The sequence below is a fragment of the Mastigoproctus giganteus genome, chromosome 2 (genome assembly GCF_048544385.1).
Source record: "Mastigoproctus giganteus isolate SK-2022 chromosome 2, ASM4854438v1, whole genome shotgun sequence".
NCBI lineage: Eukaryota > Metazoa > Arthropoda > Arachnida > Uropygi > Thelyphonidae > Mastigoproctus > Mastigoproctus giganteus.
Genome location: NC_143576.1, coordinates 176,861,690 through 176,888,274, shown reverse-complemented (window position 1 = coordinate 176,888,274; position 26,585 = coordinate 176,861,690). Strand labels below are relative to the sequence as shown.

General features: G+C 38.0%; 1 protein-coding gene across 1 annotated transcript; it reads left to right on the top strand.

Moving 5' to 3' along the window:
- Positions 1–4,775: 4,775 nt before the first annotated feature.
- Positions 4,776–26,450, top strand: LOC150089776 (atrial natriuretic peptide receptor 1-like). The gene is made up of 15 exons (XM_090390096.1): positions 4,776–4,931; positions 6,547–6,621; positions 8,337–8,414; positions 8,567–8,671; positions 9,662–9,733; positions 10,623–10,776; positions 13,131–13,307; positions 13,565–13,733; positions 14,690–14,839; positions 14,983–15,106; positions 16,243–16,311; positions 22,237–22,411; positions 23,048–23,146; positions 23,270–23,361; positions 26,325–26,450. Exons 1-15 carry the CDS (start codon positions 4,776–4,778, stop codon positions 26,373–26,375), a joined length of 1,746 nt encoding a protein of 581 aa, XP_090246222.1. The 3' UTR covers positions 26,376–26,450.
- Positions 26,451–26,585: the final 135 nt, after the last annotated feature.

The following is a 26,585-nucleotide window of genomic DNA, read 5'->3' as shown; positions in this document are numbered from 1 at the left end:
GAGTCCTGCACACTGTAGTAGCGCTGACATGTTTCACAATCATCTCACTAAGGGTGGGTGTGCTGAGATAACGTGGACCTTCTGAGCGGACGATTCTTCTTAGGGCCCTCTGTCACGTTCCGTCATCTCAAAACCGATCCGCCTCCATTTGTTGATCACATCACCAATCGTCGCTCTTCATTGCCTTTGAAATATCACTCGTTGGGAGTCTATTGGCGCCTTCGATTGCGGAATTTTGCATTCGCAGCCGTACTGCAATTCTGCCCAGACACGATAGGAGGGAGTATATGATGAGAGCCTTGTCAATCAATTCGGCCCTGGAAAGATTGTGCAAGGCTCAAGGGGTAGAATTTTTTTCAGCCTGGACTGTACTTGTTAACAGGAGAGATTGCTTCTACAGGGACGGGATACACTTAAATAGAAAGGGTGCAAGAATGTTTGCTGATGCTATCGAGGCAGTGTTAGGTGGGTCGGAAAACTGATAGCTTGGGGAGATACTAATAGTTTAACAGTAGCCGTTGGCAGAGGTGAAGGTGATTCTTGCACAACTTCTATTAGAATAAGTAGCGACCTGGAGCGAGGGGTGTTGGGGGTTTCAGGGACGGATGTCAGTCATCGTGAAACAGGTGGGTATATGGGATGTGTTAGAGTGGCTGGGAATAGGAATAGGTGCATGTATACTTGCATGTATACCAATGCTAGAAGTATAGTAAATAAATTTGATGAATTTGAAGTGTTGGTCAAGACATCAAAGGCGGATATTGTTGGGATATCAGAGACGTGGTGTCACACAGATATAAGGAATGCCGAACTGGAATTTGGGGAGTACAATGTGTACAGAAAGGATAGACAGGATAGGAAGGGAGGAGGTGTTATGCTGTTAATAAAGAAAAATATAAAATCAAAAGAAGTGCATCCAGTTGATATAGATGAACAGTGCACTGTTGAGTCAGTTTAGTGTGACATACGCACTGCGAAAGCAGAAATTAGAGTAGGAGTGTGTTATAGGCCTAATGACTCGAATGAGTACAATGAACAATTGTACAGAGAAATAGAGTGGGCTAGTAAATCGGAATGTCTTATAATGGGGGATTTTAACTTCCCAGATATTGACTGGAACTTGTGGGTTGGGCACTCACACACTAGTCAGACTTTTGTGGATTTATTGGATGATTGTTTTCTGCAGCAGCATGTTCGAGAGGCAACCAGAGAAAGTAATACTCTTGATCTGGTTATCAGCAGCGATCATTCATGTATTAGGAATTTGCAGATAAAAGAACCACTAGGTGGCAGTGATCACAGTGTACTGACGTGGGATTTATTTAAAGATTTAATTACCATCAGGGGTAAAAGAAAGGGTTTTTGCTTCCGTAAAGGCGAGTACAGTGGTCTCCGACAGTTTTTAAATTCTGTACAGTGGGATCAACTGACGATGTAACCAACAGTAAATTCTAAGTGGGAATCATTCAAGGAATTAATCGTGGAAGCTACTAAAAGTTTCATGCCTATTAAGAAATATTGTTCAAGGTTTAGGCCTAAATGGTTGTCAAATGAACTAATGAGACTCGTAACAGAGAAGAAAAATGCATGGGATGCATATAAATTATCAAGCGACTCAGAAGCCTATGGCAGATATAAGTTAATCTGTAATCAGGTCACAAAGGAGGTTCGGCAGGCGAAGGCAGATTACGAGAAATCCTTGGCAAAAGATGCTAAGAAAAACAGCAAGGATTTCTTTACTTATGTAAACTCTAGAAGGAAGGGGATGAATCTGATTGGTCCACTTGACATCGATGGTTCGACTGTTGATGATCCTGCTCAAATAGCAAACAAACTGAATGAGTATTTTGCATCTACATTCACACGTGAGGAATTATTAAGGTTTGAAAATGGCAGAAGGTTATCAAATTGTAGCAGGGTGCTTAATGATCTTGTAATAACTGAGAGTAAAGTGGAAGAGAAATTGTTGAAGTTAAACGTAAGAAAAGCACCTGGGGTGGATGGGATCTATCCAGTTATATTAAAGGAGGCGGCAAGGCAACTAAGCAAACCCTTAGCCATAATTATGAGAGCATCCTTGGACTGAGGGGAGGTTCCCACAGACTGGAGATGTGCAAATGTATCCCCAATTCACAAAGGGGGATCGAAGGGTGACACGAGTAATTACAGACCAGTTAGTTTAACTTCTGTTCCGGGTAAAATAATGGAGTCACTGGTTAAAGATGCATTGCAGGATCACCTAGACAAGACTGCAGCAATAATTCAGACACCGCATGGGTTTGTTAAGGGAAAGTCTTGTCTGACAAATTTGATAGGATATTATGATGTGGTTACAAAGGAGCTGGATGCAAAAAACAATTTTGATATCATATATTTGGATTTCAGGAAAGCTTTTGACACTGTTGCGCATTAAGGTATGGTATTAAGGATGGTATTAAGGGTAAGTTGCTACAATGGATAAAAGGATGGTTAAGTGCGAGAAGACAGAGGGTGGTAATCAATGGGTGCTGCTCTTCGTGGACTAATGTTATTAGTGGAGTCCCACAGGGTTCGGTGTTAGGTCCACTGTTGTTTTGTATATTTATCAATGATATTGATGAAGGTATATCAGGCTTAATGTCGAAGTTTGCAGATGATACAAAGGTTGGCAGGGTTGTTAATGACAGTAATGGCAGTCTGCTACTGCAACAGGATCTAGATAATTTGGGCAGATGGGCTAAGAAGTGGCAACTGAAGTTTAACCTTGACAAATGCAAAGTACTGCATATGGGTAGAAATAACCCCAGAGAAACGTACCAACTGTGTGGTACTACACTTAAGGTGGTAGAAAATGAAAAAGACCTGGGAGTAATTGTGCAGTCAGATATGAAGTTCTCTGAGCAATGCAGACAGGCTGCCAGGGCAGGTCATGGGGTTTTGTCAATGATATATAGGAATTTTGCTAGCAGTGAAAAGGAGGTGATTATCACTCTGTATAAGGCAATGGTCAGGCCACGCCTTGAGTACTGCGTACAGGTCTGGAGACCTCATTTTAGGAAGGATGTAGATTTACTTGAGCGGGTACAGAGAAGGGCAACAAGATTGGTGAGGGGAATGAAGGGATCCTCTTACCAAGAGAGGCTTAAGTTCTGCAAATTGCAGTGGCTGGAGACTAGACACCTGCGCGGTGATAAGGCCTTGAATGGATTGAGCACGCTGAATTCTGATGGGATCCTTCCACTTGTTCAGATTACGAACCTAAGGGGGCATAAATTCAAATTAAGAAAAGACAGATGTAGACTAGATGTGCGGAAATTTGCCTTTAGCCAGCGGGTGGTTAATTGCTGGAACAAACTTCCATCTGTCGTTGTGGAAGTTGATAGCTTGAATAAATTTAAGGAGGAACTGGACAGGCATTTGGAGGGAATGGTGTGATTTTTTTTTTTTTTTTTTTTTTTGGCTGATGCTGCATAAGCTCATACATTTGCTTTCTTGCATCACATGCCACTACTACTACTACTACTGTCTCCTGGAAGACCTACAATCATATTTATAGTTGTGTATGACAAGTAGTGTTTGGATAGAACCCGGAGGAGTTTTCGAATATTAATGGTGAAGCAGGATACAGTATCAATGAGAGCAATACATATAATAAAATGTAGAAAGTAAACTTAAAAAAGAGCAGAAATAATTGAATAAAAATGTAGACAGGGGTTCTTAATCCACTGTCAACATTTTATTTCACAAAAGATAACTGTAAAAACAGGGGAGTCGACTAATGCAGCAAATATACTATTAAGCTAGAATTTTCGAAGCAAGAAATAAAAGTCACTTGTACACCGGCAAAGAATATTTTTTAAAGTCCATAAGAACCAAAATTTCTGGGTAAGGCGGTGCACTAAAATGGAAGCAGCTGCTTATTTTGGAGTGTATTGTCTGCGCTTATTTTATATTTTTATGCGAAGCCAATTCAGGTAAGGTTATGAGACATCGATATACGAGTCTTCGGACTATTTGCATTCATCCTTTGGTCGATTTGTAGGCTTGCTAGACAAAAAAAAAAATCCGAGCTTTCCCGAGATAAAACCAGACATCTCGAACGAGATCAACCAACTCTGGGAATGAAAAAAAAGCGTATAAATATGCTGTTACCTTGTCATCTGCCTTTTCTGCACTGAATGGAAGAATGATCTTCCACGTAACGCTAGCCAGGAAGACATTTTCCTGCTGAAAACAGAAATAAGTACTTCGGTACAACAAGAACCCGAAATAGAAAGCAGATGAAGGTATGGATGAATATGCGCATAATTATTTATATATCATAAGTAATTCAGAGTTTTTATAATATTTAAATATACACTGAGTGGCCACTTTATTAGCTGCATCTACCCTTTTTCATTAATAACATGTAATATAAAGCAGCTAACAGATACATAGAATTGCTGTATGTCTGCAATTCAGTGCATGAATGGGTAAAGTTAAAGATTTCAATGACCCTGATCATGACATGGTAGTTGGCGCCAGATACACCAGTATGAGAGCCTTGGAAAATTCATCTGCTGGGGTTTACACGCACAATTGTGTCTCGACTCTATCCGGGTTGGTTCAATAACCGAAAATATCCAGACAGTAAGGATCCTGTTGTCGAAGAGAACTCGTTGATGAGAAGCCATTGGAGACTGACAAGACTCTTGCAGGGTAACAGAAAGGCTGTAGTCAGTCACATGGCAACCTAGTACAATAGTGATAACCAAAGAAGAATTTCAAAAAGCGCAACTTATCATACCTTGTAAAGGATGGGGGTATCGCAGCAAACGACCGAACCGGGTTCCACTGCTATTAGCAAAAAAAGAGAAGATAAGCTTAGAGCGGGCTCAACATCACCAATACTGGACGTTGGAGGATTCTGCTATTTAATGCTGAGAAGAATACCAGACAATGGCGAAAATAGCGTGAGTCCACGGATCCATCCTACTAGATCAACAATACAGGCTGGCTGTAGCAATGTAAATTTTGAATTCTAATATTATATTTAAGAACAGAAAACAATGTTTAATTTTATATTATGAGCTGATCTATAAATTTGGCCACTTGGGTGGGGAGTGTTTCCATGATACGCGTTGAACTCTTGATAGCAGTGGAGCAACATTTGGACACAAGTTATTTTGAACTTCAGTAAGAGCGTTACATGTCACTGGAGTTCTCTGTGAGCACCAGTGGAATGAGGAATTGCTGAATCTGTAAACAGTATTTAGAATTGTGCGAAGTAATTGCGTCAACTAACCAGCGTCTCAGTGACACGCTTGCAACACCTGAATACCTTCCACAACAAATCCCTGCTTCTATGAGGGCTAATGGAGACCTACTCGCTATTAGTTAGGTGCATATAATGAAGTGGCCGTCCAGTGTGTGATACAGTTTTCTCCTTTCTTGACAAGTGGCCAAATTTATAGATTAGCTCATAATACAAAATTAAACATTGTTTTCTGTTCTTAAATATAATGAATTCAAAATCAGCCAACTTTGTTATTGAAAGTAAAAAGACTTATCTTTCCTTGCAAAAATGTTTCTAAACATTTTTTACCTGTTATGTGAATGATCATTAATACCAGTTGTGATATAATAAACTACATTTTGATGTATATCGATCATTATATATCACCCAAAGTTATCTATTCATAATTCAGTAAGCTGTTTATTATCCAGCCTCTAATCCCGTAACCACGTTAATTAATTTCTCTAAATCCATCCACCTGTCAGTGTATGCAAATCAATAGATTATTCTCATTAAATAAAATTCTCCGCTTCGTAACCGATGATGGAAATTGGTTATTAAACTCTCCCTAATGCAATAAAGATCTTAATGTTTTCAGGTCGAGAAGAGCTCTTAAATCTCAAAAACAATACCCACCTCAGTTTCATAATAAAAACGATTACTCTCAAGTGTCCGCTGCTCAAATTGTCGCCAAATATCGGATTCCTCTTCGCACTATCTTTAGTTCAGGGTTTAACCGCTTAATGCTGTGGTGACAACGCTAGCCGACAGTAAATTAATCTTGCTGTGGAGCCTTCGCTTCCTCAGAACGTTTTTAGTAAAAATTTAATTTTCATATTTCTTATAATTCTCATAAATATTCTTCTTTCAGTAGTACACGGGTGCTGCCCAGCAAAATATCCTCTTACGTCCCATTTTCATCGGTTTCCAAAACGTTCAATGGGTGAACGCATAGGATAAAAAAACAACTCCTTCTAAAAACATAAATTTCACATTATTAATGTTTATTATCTTTTCATTATGGTTAAGGATATCTGATGGAAATGGATCGTCGCAACAATCGTGGGTTCTTAGCTTTGACTTCTATAGAGCAACTAACTAGCTGCGCTTCCTACAGTGGATTGTCTGGTTATTCGTTTTAACCAACAATCCGAATTAATACCCCCACCTATTTTGATAAGTCTTCCTGGCAAGGAACATAGTTTTCCACTTGAGGGAACCTTTTCGGATACTATTTGTTATGATTAAACATATCCCCTTAACTGAGACTTCTTTCTTATGTTTTGTTTTAGGAGTCTCCTTCAGCCTCCCAGCAGAGCAGCATTCAAGAAGGGAGCGTTACAGGTGTGATGGTAGGTGTTTATAAGGTAAGTAAACAATACGTTCATGTTCTACAAGATGCATGGACCCATTCATTGTTCTCTAATAAGTTTTTAATCCATTTATGTGTACGAGGTTATATCTATGAATTACAACATATGGTACTTAATCTAGACATGAATTTCAGAAAATTTTAAACTTACAAATGTTAAAGAAGGTAATCGCATTCCAGAGGCATACAGCGTGATACAAATCAAACTGAAACCGCTTAGAAACCTGCTCAACAAGCTATCATCATGGATTTTTCACACCATTTTGAAAAGGCTTGAATTTGATTCCGATCGCAGGTGAGATTCAGAAATAATTCCTTTTGAGATAAGAGGAATTTCTATGGACTGTCTTCACTGCAGCTGAGTAGGCGAGAATTGGGTAGCGGTTTTGTTTTCCTACTTTAAAATATGATTTTTATCCCGGAAAAACAAATTTACCAGTATAATGTATTGGCACCTCATGGACTTAGATGACGCAGTAAATCCTGAGGAAATAAATGCTTCTCATCCATTTTGCATTTAAATTTGAGCAAAGGTATATTCAACTTGAAATGAATACAAAAAAATTGCCACCTGCCTTTTTTTAGGTTTAGTAAAAAAATGTTACAGTTGAATTCCTCTTGATGGTTGATGATAACAAGATGATTTAACTTGGAAAAAATTCAGTATACTGTATTTAGGCCGTATTGTGGCATTATGAAAATGCCACAATACGGCCGAATATAAGAAATACACCCAAACAAAGTTTTCTATTCAGCAGCTATCATGGAACATTGCAATGCTCCACACCCACTCCATCCCGTGATGCCAATAAGAGTCTCTACATGTAGAAGTATAATGATCGAGTTCAAGTGAAAACTCCCTCCCACTTTTTGGAGGATTTTGGATTCGATTGTTTCGAATAAACTCCGATTCTGTTAACACCATGAATGTCCGTGTACCATTCTATCAACTCCATGTTTTTGAACCTGTGGTATATTTTCCTGTGTTTGAAAATCTATACCCCATCTTTACTTTTGAAAATCTACGTCTTCTGGAAAAATTCCATAAAACCCTCGCTCGACGATGTGAAAACAAAATCACAAAAATTTCCCCCCCCCCTTCATTCTAGAGGAATCAAACTCAGGTCTTTACTCCACGGTAAGGAAGAAAAGTTGCCATAAAAGCTATTCGCGAGTATCCCCTTCTTTTTTGGAGTGGGACAAAAAAAAAAGTAATCTTTTTACCAAATGTATGTTGTGCTGGTGGTAGCGTCCACAGTTCTTCAATAATGACCTCAAATATTTAGACGAAATTGTAGCAAATTGGCCACAGCAAGGGTCCTAAATCGGATCTTAGAAAAGCAAGGTTTTGTTGCATCAGTAGCTGCTCAACTCTTTTAAACTCAAAGCATGCAATAACGTATAGGGTTCATCTACATTCATTGTTTCGAGGATACCCATTTTTTTGTCTTCACTTTTCTTCTGTCAGCGTATTATATACTTAGAAACCAATGATATTGCTCTATATGAAGAACAATACCAACAATTTATTCTGTTCTACAAGAACAAAAATCATGGAACAAACGAAGATGGGTCTTTTTTAAAAAAAAACTGACATCACTTTCCTTCCAACCAAATATCGATGGATGTATGATCATTGCATATCAGTATTCAGTCTTATTCAACGAATTTAATAAATCGTACGTTAATTTATATTTGAATTCTGTTTAGGGCGTTAAATTGGCTGTGAAAACGCTTCCCGTAACAAAGGTGGCTGTTAACCGATCGCTCCTCATGGAACTCAAACAAGTAAGTCGCCTTGCTATTAACCCATTTCCTCCGTTTCAATCCAATAAATTTATTCGTGTATACCATCATGAAATCTTTAACTTACATGTCAGCATAACTAAGCAACTAGTTGCAACTGAGCCACCCCATAATAATTGTTTACTTTCTTCTAGCTGAGAGAAGTAACTCATGAGAATCTCGTGCGATTTGTAGGTCTCTGCATCGATGAACCAAACATCGCTATTCTGGAGGAGCTCAGTCCAAGAGGAAGTCTAAAGGTAAGTTTTGGATAGATACATAGAAAATTTTAATATATTCTGAAAATACTCAGGCTATTTGCCCAACGGACCCAAAGAATGGGTCACATTAGTGCCATGCAAATATATTACGCTGAGTATCCACGTTATTAGGTACACTTAATAAAGGGGCTACAGCGGACCCTAATAACGAGTAGTTCCCCCTATAGCCCTCAGTATAGTGGATTAGCATGCACTGAATGGTGTGTCCAATGGTCGCGGCAGGAAGTCCATGTTGACTCAAATGCTTCCCACTGTTGTCGCAAATTGGATGGTGCCAGATCTCTACTACGAAGCACTTATTCCATATCATCCTACGATACCCCATCAGACAAAGCATGACATGCTGTGTATTGAGTTTTTATTTGACTGACTATAATCTTTCTGTAACCTGCACAGATCTCGTCAGCCTCAGTTGGCCTCTCTCAACAACGAGCTATTTCCATCACAGGATCAAAGTTGGCTGGATGTTATCTGATTCTTGAACCAATCTCGAACAACCCAGCAGTCCTACTTAAACTCTAGCAGGGTTGCAGTTTTTTGAAGTAGTGATGCCGACACGGCTAGCGCCAACTACCACGCCACGTTCAAAGTCACTTAAATTTGTCTTGTTCATTTTAGCGCTGAATTGTACACAGAAAACATCACTCCGTATCTGCCTACCTGCTTTATATCGCAGGGTAAATACTTGATGCTGTTACTAAAGAAGCTCTCCATTTCATGAAGAAGGTAGGTGTACCTAATAAAATAGACATTCAATGTATTTTATTGCGCAATTCGTTGCAAGCCAATGCAGTAATACTACTAACAAAACGTATTCAAAAACTATTTTGGATATTTTGAATGATGGTTAGATGCGAAATATACATTAAAGGCATGTACTCTGCTGTAAACATATTTTGAATAATGAAGTAGCAGTTTATTATCTCGAAATCATGTTTATATGATTAACCTTTATTTTGTTTCCAATAGGATATGATAGGAAACGATTACATTAAGACAGATTGGGTCTTCGGCTATTCTATGATATCAGATATTATAGAGGTGAGTAACAATCTTCGAGGTAATTTTATTTTGGGTATGACATTTCTAAATTAATCTGAAACACAGTCGCATAAAAAAGTCTTTCAAAAAATGGAATGTGTCTGTCTCAGTAGGGAACCCTGTTAACTGAAGATATCTTAAGAAAAATATTCAAACACTCCGCTCATGATGGAGAACTGGTGCAATCGAGTTGTATGCAAATCGGGAACAGGCTCAAAGTGCTCACGAAATAGTAGAATCATGAACAACAGAATGGGTTGCAGCAAGGCACTTGGAGTATTTCGAAGAAGGTACCATAATAATCGTCGTTTTAGGATTTGTCACTGCCAGCATCACACTTTTAAAATTAGCAAAGTTACCCCGTGGCCGAGCTAGCGAGATGGACAACGGTCAAGTAAGCAGGAAAAAAAAATACCTGAAGAGAGCAAAGAAAAGATACCCGAACAACCCACTTGGAAAACTCCATACGTGTTCCAAGTCGGTCGAAATACTTTGGAGCTCAAGATGTCCACAAGAGTATCCGTTGGTGCGTCCACAGTTTGCAGGATGCTAAACTGAATGGGTTTTCGTTGCTGAGCTGCCATGCCTGCACCCAACACTACACCAAAGAATGCCCAACGTCGTTTGGAGTGATGCATAGTTCATCGTTCTTGGATCATGGAACTGATATGTGTTTATGTGCCACGAATTTCTGTTCTACAAATTCATGAAATTTATTTAATTTGTAAATTTGCAATTGTACTTAATTTAATTTTCTTGAATAGCTAAACAGGTTGAAATACAGAACTTATATATGTAACTGACGATTTGAATGCATAATATTAATTTTCATATTAAACAACTTTCTCAGTAAGTAAACACGAAGGTTCAGTAATATTTCTCCCCGCAGGGAATGAGTTTTCTCCATCACAGCGTTATTGAATATCACGGTCGTTTGAAGTCCAAGAACTGTGTTATCGACGGAAGATTTGTAGTGAAGATTGCAGATTATGGTTTCAAATCCCTTTATGATCAAATACCTTATGATGAAGACGCAAACCAACGTAAGTTATAAACGTACTATCCTCCTATTTCTTTAAAAAAAAACTTCATTACAGACTCTTAACTTCTGAAACTTAATGGAATAAATTCCTAGAAATCATATGTATTTCAATCACATTCAGCATTTAATGCAAATCATGTACGATATCCACGTTCCTTTGTCTACCGTGAGACCAGATGGTTGAATCTCGCCCTCTGCGGTTCGATAATCCTTGAGATCCCTCTGTCAGTTCTCATACGTACAATTTATTTTGGAGCTCTGAGAGACTGCAAGCACTTCCCATTGTGCTCTCTGTATCATACAAAGGTTTCAATTAGGTGTCCTGGGAAATCCGAATAAGATTTTACCCTGAAGTTACGTGAACTTCTCTAATAGATAATTAGGTCGCTTTCTTGAATGCCCCTTTCAGGCCTCCTTCATTATATTCCAGAGGAAGAATTACACGATAGTTCTGAAAAATACAAAAAACGCAAATATAATAAAGCATAAATATAGAAAAGAGTATTTTTAGCAATTATAAAATCTTTACACTCTCAATCAGATAGTCATAATTATTGTATTCGTATAAACCTTCATATTGAATTTTTTTTAAAAATAATAACCCTATTAGTTCTTGTAAAAACCTTTGTCTGCATATTGCTGGTTTTATTTATTTATTTTTATTTGCATTTTCCACAGAAGCCCCGAACAAAACATTTCGCTGTTCGACGGCGTCTCCTCCGAGACACGGCCTCCAGTTCTCTTCAAATAGGTGACCTGGGGAGCTCATATTTCATCTCACACTCATAGTTTATGAAATCATACAGAAAATGGACTGCTCGTCTATCCTGCAGGAAAAACCAACGATAGTAAAACTGAGAAATACAGTAACGACAACCAAATAAAATACTGAAATTATGATCGACATTTTTTAAAAATAAAGTTGTTACTACGAACAGTTTTACTAGAAACCTTTATGACTTTTTCCGTTTATGCTCATTCAATCACAAGTCAAATACACCACTTGTCCCACAGCTACACACCTAAACTTGGTCATACATGTATTCCTCCGTGTAGTTACTCGACCCAACTCACTTTTATTTTCTCACAACACACAGAATACCGTCTCCTATCCTTAGACAGTAAAAAGTATCTTTCTTCATCTCTCAGGTATGTCATGAGATTCTGGTTTTATTCATCTGAAGCTTATAGCTGTGAGAACTCCAAATTCCATTACTGATAAGTTTCTCTGGGATGATAAGAGATGTAAGAATTTACATCTGATTCCAGCATCAACTCGAATGATAGTCTCAAAGATTACTTCATTCTTATATTCAAGAATGAAAGTATGCTTTTATTTGATTGGATAAATCCGTAAAAGATTTTGAATCGTCGTAGTCCACCATTAGAGCTGGTTTTTCGACTTCACCTACTCTCCAGAAGGTAGTTTTGCTACAGTATGTCTTGAGTTGAAGGTCGAAACATCTGTTTTATGTTTCTGTTTCACTAATCCCACACCCGTGTTAATTTCTAATGCAACAGTTGCAAGATGTTTTTAGATGCAACATATCTGGGATTTAGTCTCCGATTGTTTATTTTTTCCACCAAATGAGTTTTACATTTCGGCAATTCGTGTACAGATTCAGTATTAGTATAATGATTATCCGTAAATAATATTCGACCCCCCATTCGGTAATGAATGCATCGGGGATGAGACGAGTACAGCCCTTGAAGGCACACTTTTATTAGGGTCACTTTCCTTTCCAGAGTAGATATTAAATTCATACGTTTAGATCGTAGATATAGCTTAGCTTAATTTTTACATCACAGCACATAAGGACTCCTTAAAATATCATCAATTCATACGCTTATTAATTAACTGACAAGAGATAATTAGTTATTCGCTTTTCGGTTCTATTAATCACAGAAAACGAAAAACATCAATTAAGAATAAAAATTTAGCTCGCCCGAAATTGAAGTACTGCATATTTCTTTTAGTTTTAAACCGAGACTAACTTTTTTCTCTAAGAATAAAAGGGATATAATTCCTTATCTGTGTCATAACTTAACTGAAATGGTACAGTTATATAATAAAATATCTAGGGTGTATATTAGATGTATCGGTTGTTTAGAACATGCACTCGAGAAACTAAGATGAAAATAGTTACATCTCTTTTCAAACCGAGCCAACTGAATTTCCACAAAAATTGGAAAGAATGACATCGAATATTTCTGGATAATTTCAGGTTTTATGATTTAATGATCGCATTTGAGTTTAAAAATTAATGCGGAAACAACTGTTACTTTAACCATGGGTACTATGTCCCATTTCTTACTTTCAGCTTCATTTAAACTCCCATGTTAACTTGATTTTAGGTGAATTGTTTTGGACTGCTCCTGAACATCTAAGAAGTCCTAATCCGTTCCGAAGTGGTTCAAAAAAGGGAGACGTCTACGGTTTTGCTGTTATTCTTCAAGAAATTATCACCTGCTTAGAACCTTATGAACGTATCGTAAGACAGGCTAGAAATAGAGATCACATGACACCTGCAGGTCAGTACAGTTCTTCCAGATATTCCTTTAATTTCTTCTTCAGATTTGCGCTGCATTTTTCTTTCGCTCCAAGTATGCAAAATCTATAAGCAATTATTTGAAATTATTTTCAAATAATTGCTTTATTTGAGATTATAATTATTTGTTCACCAAAGAATAAATATGATTTCCCAATGGGTGGCTGTTATTAATTTAATTCCTCTGTAGCTGATTCATTTTCGTATTACAAATATTAATGGAATGCGTTTGCTTCCTAGAAATCTTAGAAAGAATAAAGTTAGGAACGAATCCTCCATTTCGACCTGAAGTAAGTCCTGAATCCGGTCCAGCAGAATTGCTTGAGCTGATGAGATCCTGTTGGTGTGAAAATGCAGAAGAAAGGCCATCCTTTTCCCAAATAAAATTTCGGTTTAAAACCATTGCTAGGTAAGTAAAATATTGAATCCTAAATGACACACTCTGTGGTAAGATGTAACTGCAGGTGGTGGCAAAAATTATCTAGTGATAATGATATTGGACACAATTCTATCATATAGTGATCTATTTGAAAAGTAACTTCAGTTTTATAAACACACATGCATACATTCTTTGATTACTAATAAATATTTCTAGAAAGACTGGAGCAGACTCTCAGATCTCTGGCGATCTGCCAGTGATTTTTATATCATTCTCGGGATTACAAAACCTGACATCGCAGCTGCAGAAGTCAACGAAGGTTCATAAGTGCGCACACTTTTTGTAGAGTTTCGTTTGCAGCTCTCAAATCTCACATAACGCCAGAGATTTACAAATTTCGTTTGGAGCGATTATTTTTCCAATCGTTGGATTCCAAAAGGAAGAGGTCCTTTTCGAGTGACCTGAGAGAGCCACTTACTACAGTACATCGTCTCAAAAATCAACGAAGATAAAAGCATTAAAAAATCAATGTCACTTAACTCCAACTGCCAAAAATTGTTCGAATATCTTTCATTAAAAATCGAAGTTTCCATCCAGGACAGAGATGGAGCTCATTTATTATTTTTTTAATAAAAATCCCTTTAGTTCAAGGCTCTTGGTGTCCGAATACTTCTGGGACGATTGTGCATATAAATTATAATTCGGAACTCTCCTGCCAAACTTTGAAAAAGGATTGGAATATTAAAGTGAAAGAAAAAATTGTTATGGATTTGGATCTGAAAGTTCCTTGTTTAGAAAGTGTACTCGAACTCAATGCCAGTACACGCTCCCGAAGTTTCGCAGAAGAGTTTTAAATCACATGTACTCTTTATTATTGTGAAAATAAAATTATAATCGTTTTGTTTTGAATGAAAGAAATACTGCTTTTTGAGTAGTAACGGGGATAGGTCAAATTTTGAGATGTTTTGCTTGGGTTTCCTCTCCAGAGGTGTATCCAGCAAGAACTTCCTGGACAACCTGTTGGGCAGAATGGAACAATACGCAAACAACTTAGAAGAGCTGGTAGAAGAAAAAGCCCAGTCTCTTCTTGAAGAGAAAAAGAAAACAGAAGAACTTCTCTACCAGTTACTTCCGAAGTATGTATTCAATTTAACAGGAGTAAGAATGTATAAGAAATACAAGATATTTTAAAAATACTTAACTTTCATTCGCTCTGATTTTTTTATCTTATCGCCATAACTGTTATGAATTAAGTCCTGTTTTTGCTTTTTTTATGTAGGTATGTAGCTGATGAACTGAAGAAAGGTAATCATGTAAAACCGGAAGCTTTTGAATCAGTCACGATCTTTTTTAGTGATGTGGTTGGCTTCACTACTCTCGCTGCTGAAAGTACTCCTATGCAGGTAAGTTTTCCTTCACAGAAGCGTACTTTTAGGACAGCACATTCTTGATAAGTCCCATATTTTTTGTTTGCAATGTTAGTTTTAGGTGTTCTACCAGGCCAAAAATTATTGTTGTACTGAATGCAGTTACTGCTCTTTGAAGTACAGAAATATCGAAAAACTCTTATCTGAAATAGAGTAATTAAAAATAGAATAAAATAAGCAATAAAGTAAGTAGGCAGGGAAGGGAAAATCACCATACGTTATGACCGAAGTGTTACTGCCTTCTACATCGGATTTTGGAGGTTTTATTCCATGAAATGTATTTAGCTCCACTGAAAGATCTGAACTCGGAATTAGCAAATACAAATGACGAAGAAATAGCGTTATTGGTCCGTACTTGTGTCTGACGTCTGTGGGAAATGTATGTTCTTGGCAGTTACTGAGAACATACAGTTCCCACAGAGGGATCGCCTGTAAACACCATCGCGACCTGAGAGAAAGCTGCTTTATTTTGATTGGCTCTGGACTGTTTGTTTCGTACACGCAGTGATCTTCGTAAGATGGCGAGGGATTAGATGTTAATGGACAGAATTTGATTCTATTTGGTTGGGTGTTAGCAGTCTGGAGAGTCTCTCTTGAATTCTGTGGGATTTTCTGATGACGGCAGAAGTCCCTCTTGACGTGAGAAGAGGGACGAGTACTGTGAGGGAGGTAGTACGAAATCTGAAGTATCTCCTTGGACAGTATCTTGAGTTGGGGGAGGTGGAAGGAAGGGGAATCTACCAATGTTTCTATGATTTAAGCACCTGAACGATTCAGAGAGAGAGAGAGATCCTGAAAGCCGGGACCTCTTTCCAAAAAGGATTGTGGGAAATCCCACGATCTTAGAACTCTTGCGATTAAAAGAATGAATTTCATGCAAAATAGTATAAGTTTCTACTTTTTATAATTTCTGCATCATGTTAGCTGTGTGTGGAAGATCACCTTTCAACTCCTATATTAAGCGCACATTTACTCCACTGCTTACACATACTGCACTCAAAACTTTATGAAATTCTTCTCTGTTTTTTGTTTTGTTTTTGCAATTTGCTGCTAATTTTAGTAATACTGCCTTCTGCTTTACTTCTGTAATATGTGGTGCCATCTATTGCCAGGTTGTAGATTTACTGAACGATCTCTACTCGTGCTTCGATGCTACAATTGAAAACTACAGCGCCTATAAGGTACGTAATTACAGTTTAATCCAATAATAACTGTTCAAAGATAAATGATCGCGACCAGATAATTATACTTAATAATGAATAGCAATAAGGGCTTAATTGCGAAGTCCATTTTATAACGGTACATTAGGAAACTCTATAAATCATCTAAGTGCCAAATAATTATATTATAATTCTTATAAATGTCTAAAAATAGTCCATCTCATTATAATAATCAAGATAGGGAAAGTAGCCGATGTGAATTCCGTTAGAAATACTACTTTGCAGCCTCTCATCAGGCTTTTATCCAAGAAATGCATTGGCCAATTGATAATGTATGTACACCTCCATTGAGCATCTTATTGGCGACTGCATTCTGCTATCCCCCTTCTATCGCACTAACAGAGGATTCTAACCCATACACTTCACCTTCTGCCGGTTACGATAATTAGTAATGAGGCCACGAGAGGGCAGCACCACCTTAGCTTTGTTCTGGCATCACCTTAACCATAAATGGATTGTGAACCGGAAGTAAGTTTCAACTTTCATCACAAGCCAATCGCAGTGGTCAAAAATTTCGTGGTCCTTGAATAAGGTCTCAAACTCTGTCCAAAGGTAAATGATAACTTCTTCAAGCCTATTAGACAAACTCTTCGCTGCAGCCATCTTTCCTTGACACAGCCTCTAGCACTGAAATCTTGACTAGGTAGACATTTTGACGACATGTTGACTGCTTCTGCTACACATAAAACTATGCAGATCTCTGAGAGAACAAAAGCATAGTGAATTCCATCTCTCACTTCCAGCTTCAACCAAACACAATCTCTACAAGATACAAAAAATATAACCAGCGCTACTCATGAACTTATTGAGTATTAGAATGCACGATCTGAAGTAGAATTCTAACAATTAAATACTCTATTCAGTAGAGTCTCTGAAAGAGAGAGAACCGCCGTACACAAACAAAGAAATCAGCTCTCGATACAGTTCAGTCACACAGAATAGCCCAATCTGATTACGAAGTTTTCGAATTGAAAAAAAAAATAGATGATATCAACATCGCTGGTTTTCAGGTTCCCCTTGATATTTTAGCAGACTTCAAAATTTTGTAGTAATAACTGATTAAAGTAATTGATGAACTGCCACTGACCGCCACTTTTATCTTCTGCTTGGAAGTTTCCTCATGTCGAGCCAATTCCTAAAAAGGATGACAATCCCTTCCATCCAATTTCCGCCCTAATGCACTTCGCTCGACTATACCCATAGAAATGGGGAAATCCATCAAACACCAAACTCTTAAACTATCATAAATCCTATCTGATTAATGATTGTCGATAGATATTCGGTCAGTGTCGAGCCATTGGTGATATATCGGCTTATGTTATTCACCTTTGGACAAATTTGATGGAAATATTTGGCAAAACTCAAGCAGTTGCTCTTTGCATTTTTAAGGCTTTTGATCGTGGTTGGCATAAAGATCTTTTAAGCAAGTTCCCATCTTATGGATTTCAGATTGTCTTCAGCATTTCGGTGTCCTGTTTTCTCTCAGACCGCTCACTGCAGGTGATGATAGATGGTGCTCTGTCTTTTAAAGTTAGTTTTCTTCAAAAAACTTGTCTCCTTAATCCTCTAATATTTCTCCTGTAGTGTCTGCAACAATCATACCAAGTCTAACACAATACCATAACAAAACGTTACTCGGTCTTCAAATCTTCTATTATGCAGCTCGTTCACAAAGTGGTTCACACTAACAGCGCACACTGCCAGAAGTGATATATCTGTCTGCTTATTGTTGGTCATACATTCTCACCTGCTTGCCATCTACAGGTGAATTTGGTAAATGGTACGAGGATACTACTAAAATATCTTTGTGATGGAAAAATTAAGGATTTCATCTGCTGAGGCACTATCTCATCAGCAACCACAAGGCATGGACTTCCGAAGCAACCAAGAACATGGTTGCTTCGGAATTATTGACCCAGTGAAAGCTGGAGACAAAATGAAAGCTGAGCAGAATTACTTCAACGATCATTCCTACCCAACATTCGCCAATGAAAAATTTAATCATAAATGGAATCTATGAATAAACATTTTATGAAAAAATATAAAGTTAAAATAAAATAAATAGATGAAAACAAACATATAAACAAAAACATTGTCCAAATTACCTAGAAACAGACCCGGATAATCCAGATGGAAAGAAATTTCTTCTATTGGAATGTTCGGCATATATTTGGAATATGTTCCAGCAGAGGGAAGGAAAGGTAAAACGGATCCCTCTATTTAGTCGACTGTGTGCGGTTACTCGTAAGAAATCTCCTCACATATGTGCGATTTTAGCGTTCTTTGTTTTCACAAGTATGTGAAAAACTTTTATCAAATTTAAATCATTTTTTCCTCTTATCATACTGAATCCGGCAGTTACCTCTACTGAAAAAGATTTTTACTAGATCATTTTATATATTAAATTTTTGGCTTAAGCAATTGCTAAGTTATAGAGCTGCTCTTTTGTGTTGATGTAAAACACAAGGTCAAGTTTATTCTCTCTTAAGTGGCGGAAGGGGAATGTTAACGTTGTGCTTGACTGCACGCAGAAACTCACTAAAGTGCAGAAAAGTTAATCTTTTTTCTCCAACCGAACGGAACATTCCCACGATTCAGCCTTGATTTTGACTGTGCTTTTCTTGGAAACTGAACTTTTTTACTTAAAATTTTCTTTAAAAAATTGCAAACAAGACATAGCCCGAACTAACCAGCGCAGTAGATTTTAAAAATGAAGAAAAGAAAGAGCAAATTTAAGAGAGAAATCTGCTCAATTTCTTTTCGAATTATGAGGAGAAACATCTTTCTTTCGACTTTAGACGCATTCGTGAACAACGCAGCCAAAATTGGCTCTGTACAAAATGCAAAAAAAGAAAAAGATCAACCCCAGACTAAATCAACTAAAAGAGAAATTGGAGATGAACAAAATGTAAATTCAAACTATACTCAAGTAAACACATTTCAGCGTTCATAGAGAGCGAACCACACACAACATGCATCATTTACTATAGATACATAAAAAGAACACTCGCAGCCACTTCGAAGTTTACAAACTTCCCATTCTCATGAACTGGAAATTAATCATCCCAGAGAAGTCACTGGAGAAAAATATCTTATCTGAGGACGGAAATCACATGCCCGTTGAATGCTTTCTTCTGATCATGATCAACTTAACTTGATTCAGTCCCAAACGGATCTGCTCATCAAAAATAATTTGTCTTCAAGATTCCCTTGAACAACTGCCTATTTGATAAATAAAAAAAAAGCTTAAGGATCAAAACACCCTGTTACAACAAGACCGTACCAAAGTGAAGAAAAGCCTTCAGGACCTAAAACATTTTGTCTATGAATTGCTCATTCCATCAAGTCAACCATCTTTCATCCAGTCCACGTATATTCCCTTTCATCTATAGAATCGGAGAGAGAGGTGACAGAAGTCTCCATATCTCGTGAACGAAAGGACCCTATCCTTCAAATTAACGATCAAATTTCTGATGGGATAATGATTTCAAATGAACCGAATTATTGCCAACCAGATATTCCGAACAATACTCATCTTCCAAGAAACCACTGACAACTCTGAACCTGTAGGACTGTCCATCAATGCTGAAAATCTTCCCCCACTCAAGATATTCTACGACATTAGAAAGCAAAAGCATTCCAGTGATTTAAGCCCACCTTCATACAAAATTCCCCAGCGACTGGGCCTCAAACTACAGCTCTGCCCATCGAGAGCCCGCCTATCACACCCCATAGAAATCCTCATTGGATGCCAGTGCCTAACAAAGCAAAATAATACCTCAGAGAACCAAGTAAAATGACTAGAAGAAATGCATCGGATTACTCCTATATCTACCTACCAGGCATACCTTCCAAGACTCAGCTCATCAACCAAGGCTGATAATAGCTGATAACAAAGCCATTCTTCGAGAAAGACTACGGATTTCAAGTAAACGTCAGAGTAATTAAAACAAGACATCATTCATATACATCCTTCACAATCACTTATCGGAACAGAAGTAAAGATACCATCTTTGACAAGAGGTGCTGAACTTCAGGAACTGTAGTAAAACCGTTGACAGAAAAACTCAAAGCACAGAACAGACAAGGTTCTCAACAACTATTTGCATTGCAACTAACCCATATAGCATACTGCACAGCGCCGACCGGGCTGGCCGGGTGGGTAAAGTACCTGCCTAGCAACCCAAAGGTCGCGGGTTCAAATCCCGCCTGGGGCTTAGATCAAAGTACTGCAAAAACCTTGGGAGGTGCATTATGGCCACAGAAGCCGATGCGCCAACAACTACCAAAAAAATAAAAAATAAATAAATAAAATACTGCACAGCGACAAGAGATAGCCAAACAAACCCAATTCTTCCTCCAAAATCTTTGATCTGGAAAGATAAATACCTCAGGGTTTGCATATTCTTGTTATTTGGTTTTCAGGAGCATTAGCAACTAAGGTCATATTGCTCCGGGATATGCGGTGGTCATTCCCTGACCTTTCCACATCCTTCGTATTTGGTGGTCACGGGATCGAAACCTGGTCTAATCAAGAAGCGTGTGATACGCACTGCTGCTCCTGCCCACCTGGCTACGGAGGCGCCGGGTTTGCATGTACATACTTACATACAAACCCTTCCCTTTCTATGTGAAAAAAAAGGTTGAACTTCTTCTGCAAAGAGTTAAATACAAAGATATTGGAAACCCTAGAATCAACAAACAATACGGTGGAGTCCATTCTGAATACTTCCAGCCAATGGGGATCATAATGAGCCAGTCGGAGGACTTTGAAGCCCTCTGCGTCAAAGTGAAATATCAATACACACTAATCTAAATCAGTCTCGTTTATTTTCCCCCTGACCACTGGGATGCCTAACCCTAGATCTCCTGGGTAGCACAGTTGATAGAATCGCCGTTCTCTCCACACAGGTGGAAAAGACCCGAGTTCGAATCCCATCGATGAGGTGATGAATTTTTATGGAACTTTTTTTATAACTTGGCTGAATTAATTGGTCTCAGGCGAGTGTAGCACGGTATTTCTCCCGGAAACTCGGGTGTTCGGTCTAGCAAACAAGCAATTCGACCACAGAACACACACAATTTACAGACACAATATATACCGCGCAATATGACCTAAGCCCTTGATGCGCCTAAAAAACGTCGCGCCTCGAACTACAAACCAGGCTACTTAAAGCTTTTTCTAATCGTCCCAAAAGTTCTTCTGTGGTGATTTCCATTCCAAAGCATGCAACTTGTCTCAATGATCTAACGTCAATCCTAAATTCAATTGGCCTCACAAAACAAACAACCTCCCCCAACAAGAAATCGATCTCTGGACTTCATTTTCCGCAATCTGCAGGATCTCTCAATTATACTTTTCTCTTTAACTCTGTCCAATAGCCGCTCTACTGAACATTTTCACCAATTTCAAATCAAAGTTGGGACCATGTTCCCATTCCCAATAATCAACTTACTTGCTCAATCAAATTCTTAAGACCAGATCGTTATGCAACACCTGACTACTTATGATAATTGAGCATATGATCATTGAAGATCCATCCTACAATAATTAATACAATAAGTAGATTCAGTTATACAATCGGATACGTATTATATAACTGAATCTACATTCAGTTATACAATACGTATCAGCTTCCAATCTCTTAGATACTCTCTTCAGAATAGAGAACTATATCTCAATAATCAATTCATTTATTTAAATTTAGTACGATTCTATCACCAGTTTCGATATTCGACAATTCAGTATTTATGTTCCGCTTATATAATATAATTAAATATTCATTTTTACGTCATAAATATTTACCGTTTTAATATGTTTTGTAGATGTTTTCTTGACACAGTACATTAATCTTCTGTGAATCATAAAATGTATTTTTTCCTCAGGTGGAAACAATAGGAGACGCATATCTGGTTGTGTCCGGACTTCCAGTCCGAAACGGAAATGAGCATGCCAGAGAAATTGCTCGTTTATCCCTCTCTTTATTAGAGTCGCTGGAGAAGTTTAAGATTCGCCATCGTCATGACAAGAAGCTTCAAGTACGGATTGGAATTCACTCAGGTAAGAATATGAGTCTCTTCTATTGTCGAAAACTAATAAAATTCGTTTTAAAATGTAGGGAGTTAAACCTTTTCATTTAAATTATAGAAATCAAAATATCCTTTTATAAAGACTGGGTTCGTTTCTCTGGTTGGGAAAGGAGAGTATGAAAGAATAAAATATGTTGATGTGGCAAAATCAGGAAATGTCCTTCTTTGAATAATTTTGTACTTGGTTGATCCAGTTGCGTGGTGTCTAGAAGAACTAAAATGCAGTGGATCAAGCAGTGGTCCAAATTTCTGATTCTCTGGACGGCTGTTGAGGGTGGAGAAGGGGAAGAGATCCCTGTCTTGATTTCGGAATAGTGTTACAGAATGCTGTGAATAGTGTTGGCATGGAAGCAAGTGCAAAAATGTCAAGGACCGGGATCAAATTTTCTTCTAACCCATCTTTCCGATATTTTCACACAAATGCGTAAATAAACAAAGGCACATTAGAAAAAACACGGAATCTCCTACACATTCCGAAGAATATTTATATTTTATTAACTGAGCAGAGAATTAAATGCACGTTTAATAGAGTTCCTATTTGACAGCAGTGGAGAAGAGATAAGATGACAACAATTAAGGAGGTAAAATTCTGTCTTTTGTTTCTCAGGACCCTGTGCAGCTGGTGTGGTTGGTTTTAAAATGCCTCGCTACTGTCTGTTTGGTGACACCGTAAATACAGCATCCAGGATGGAATCGAATGGATTACGTAAGTGTGATATTCTGTTTTATTTTCATGCATTACTCGTGTAAGTATTCCCCCCTCTCTTTCTCTCTCGTTTCTATGGGAAATAAAACATTTCTAATGACATCCTTCAACTTTGAATTATAGCGATGAAGATCCACGTCAGTTCTTACACAAAATCAATTCTCGACACCTTCGGTAACTTCAGGCTAACCCTCCGAGGAGACATCGATATTAAGGTAAGTTATCCAAGGACCAGGGACATGCTCTAAAATTGCACTCTTAACGTTAATTAAGAGGGCAATTTTATTTAACTATATGTATATATGTATTTTGTGTGCTGAATCAGCATCAATATTTTGGAAACAGTTTAAAATGTGTGATAATCCATGATACGAGTTACCACACATTTTGTGGATCAATTGGTTCCCCATGACATGGGTCAAATGATCCACAAATTAGGCAGATGTTGTATTTTACAGGGACTGGAAGACAAAATAACTGATGCTGAACAAAATATCAGACAGACAGACGTTTTCCCTGTAGTGAATCACTTTCTTGGTAGCGTTGGGTGAAAATTACAAAGAACTAGTTAACAAATTGATATAAAATTGTAGAAAAGTTGAATGCAGAATGTCAATTAAGCTCCATTACTTGTCTCACATGAATATTTCCAGATCAAATCTGGGCAATCTTATTGAAAAGCATAGGGAAAGGTTCCACCTGGACATAGAGTCAATGGAAAAGAGATACCAAGGAAAATGAGATCGAGCTATGATGGGCAACTAGGCCATTTTCGGAATAATCAAAATGACCACAAAAGACAGAAGTTCAAATGTACCTTCCTCTACCACTAATACTCGGACATCCCCTTTGATAGATAGCGTTACCCTGCTCAAGCACCTCGTATCAGACAAAACCATCAATATATTCGTATGCTTTAGAAAATGTAGTGCCGACTGTGCTAGCGGGGTGGGTAAAGTGGCAACCCAAAGGTTACGGGTTCGAATCCCGCCTCGGGCCTGGATCAGAGTAAATGCAAAAACTTTGGGCGGTGCATTATGGCCGCAGAAGCCGATGCGCCAACAACTAACAAAAAAAAAACGTAGCAGTATGATTATGCATGCAGGATGCCGAGAGAGATGGGGTTAACAGGCTTCAAGCGAGGAATGATAACAGGGTGCCACATAAGCATTCGATCTGTACGTGACATTTCAACGGCACATTTAAGATCCTTAGATACGCTATTAGCAATGTAATCTGTGAATAGAAGCGGACTTGTGCTGAAACCATCATGAAACGACCCGAAAAACCTTCGAGGTTGACGAAACATGACAGGAGAGAGCTCTGCAGAGCATCATCCGCTCGGAAGGTAGATCGACGTTGTCCCAGGACACATATGCTCAATCGTTTCAATGGGAGCTTATGTCAGCACAAATACAGTGCTTAGGACGCTGCATGATATTGGTTACCACGGGCGAGCAGCCGTCAACAGCTACTAATCACCACCGCGACTAATGGCAGATTCCTGCTTGCATGATAAAAGGCCAGCTGTTCTTGGACTATAGACTAATGCAAAGCTCTGCTTTGGAGTGAAGACTCGCAGCACATGATTTACCAGTCTGATGGCCATGCCTGAGTGTCATGCCAACTGTTTTTTTGTAATTGGGTATGAGTTTTCTCTTTGACCGCTCACTGCGGGTGATGGTAGCCAGCTGGCTTTCTGTCTTCCGACTTCTCCAATAATGCCGGTGCTCCCTAAGGTTAACTTCTTTCTCTCACTCTTTTCCTCTTGTATATGAATGACCTTCTTCATCAGAAAAACTATGGATAGGATTTCCAGTCAGTACTGGAAATCTTATCCATAGTTTTGCTGATGATAGCACAGTGCATTCCACTTTCCAGTTGGAGAAACCTTGCCCTGCACAAATAGTTTCAACTCCTCTAATATCCACCACCAATTCCTTAAATGCTGATCTGCAAGTAATCTCCACTGGGACAAAGATAACATAGTTAATTTCAATCCTAAAACTCAGTCCTGTCTTATATCTGGAAAAATCGAAACTTCTGCTCCTATGTTTATTTTCGATGACCCTCAGATTTCTAAACAAGATGACATATCTCTATTAGGAAGTACCCTGGCTTCTAACCTCTCTTGACATATACACATCACAAATATTGCGTCCTTTTCAGCTAAAAAAAACTGGGTTTTCGCTTTCGCTCTCGGCGTTATTTTCTTCTAAACGGCTATTCAATTAGTACAAACTCAAATTCAGCTTACCGTGGAATAGCATTCCCACATGTGGGGGTGCGCCCATAACCTCTCTCAGGCTTCTAGACTCCATTCAAAAGAGGGCGGTTAGTTTAATTAATGACCCATCTCTTACAAAAGTCCCTCCACTCTCTGTCCAACTTCAAACAGAACCAACTTTTCTTCTTCCTCATTTATTCCTTCAACTTGTGTTTTCTGGATAACTATTTCCTGAAAATTACAATCTACAGAAATTCAAGACTAATGTCAACAAGTATCCTCTTTCATCTTCTCAACCTTCACCCCATGCACGGTACTAAGTACTACAGGGTGACCATAAAGTCTGGAAACAGGCGAATATACATAATAAATGGTTTGTCGATATTAAATTACAAGACACGATGTCTGTTGTCTCTTATTAGCGATGCATAATTAATTATTCATTAAAAATTAGATTAGGTTATTTAATTAAAAATAAAATAATATTATCTACGTTTCTTGACTTTATGGCCATCCTGTATATGATCCAATAGCTTTTGCGGTTTTCATTACAGCGACGGATTTTCATATTTGAAAGTCCATCTCTTATATAACAGTATTTAGGGAACAAACAGGCGTAATTTGCATATGTTATTCACTACAATTGCTTTTCCTATATGAAATGTATCATATTTTAGTAACGTTGCAATCAATTCCTGTGAGATTTCTGTATTTTATATTCCTTTTCCTTCATTCCAGTAAATTTAAACTTTATTTAATATTAAATTATAAATTCTTGCTTTAATTCTAAATAACTCATGACCCCGACAGAAAGAGTCGTTCAGTCTTCTGAGGATCGTTGTTTTGCATGTTGATGGAATGGAATTGATGTCAAAGCGTTAATTTAAATGTAAAGAAATGTTGCTTCTTTTGTTATTTCTCTAAAATGTTTTTTTGTCGTTTTCTTTCCAGGGAAAAGGAATAATGAGGACGTACTGGTTGGAGGGAGAAAGACCGATATAAGCCCCGAAAAATGATTCCTTGAAGATACAAAACCTTGTCCTAGGGCTATACATCGCGCATCTACTGATGCTGTTCAAAACAGGTTATGAATCATCTAATATTGAAAGAAACGATATCGAATAGAACTTGCGACAGTTTTGCTATAAAGGAACTTCGCGATCTTTCCAAAAGCGAAATATGGGCAATGTTTTATTTATTTATTGCTTGATT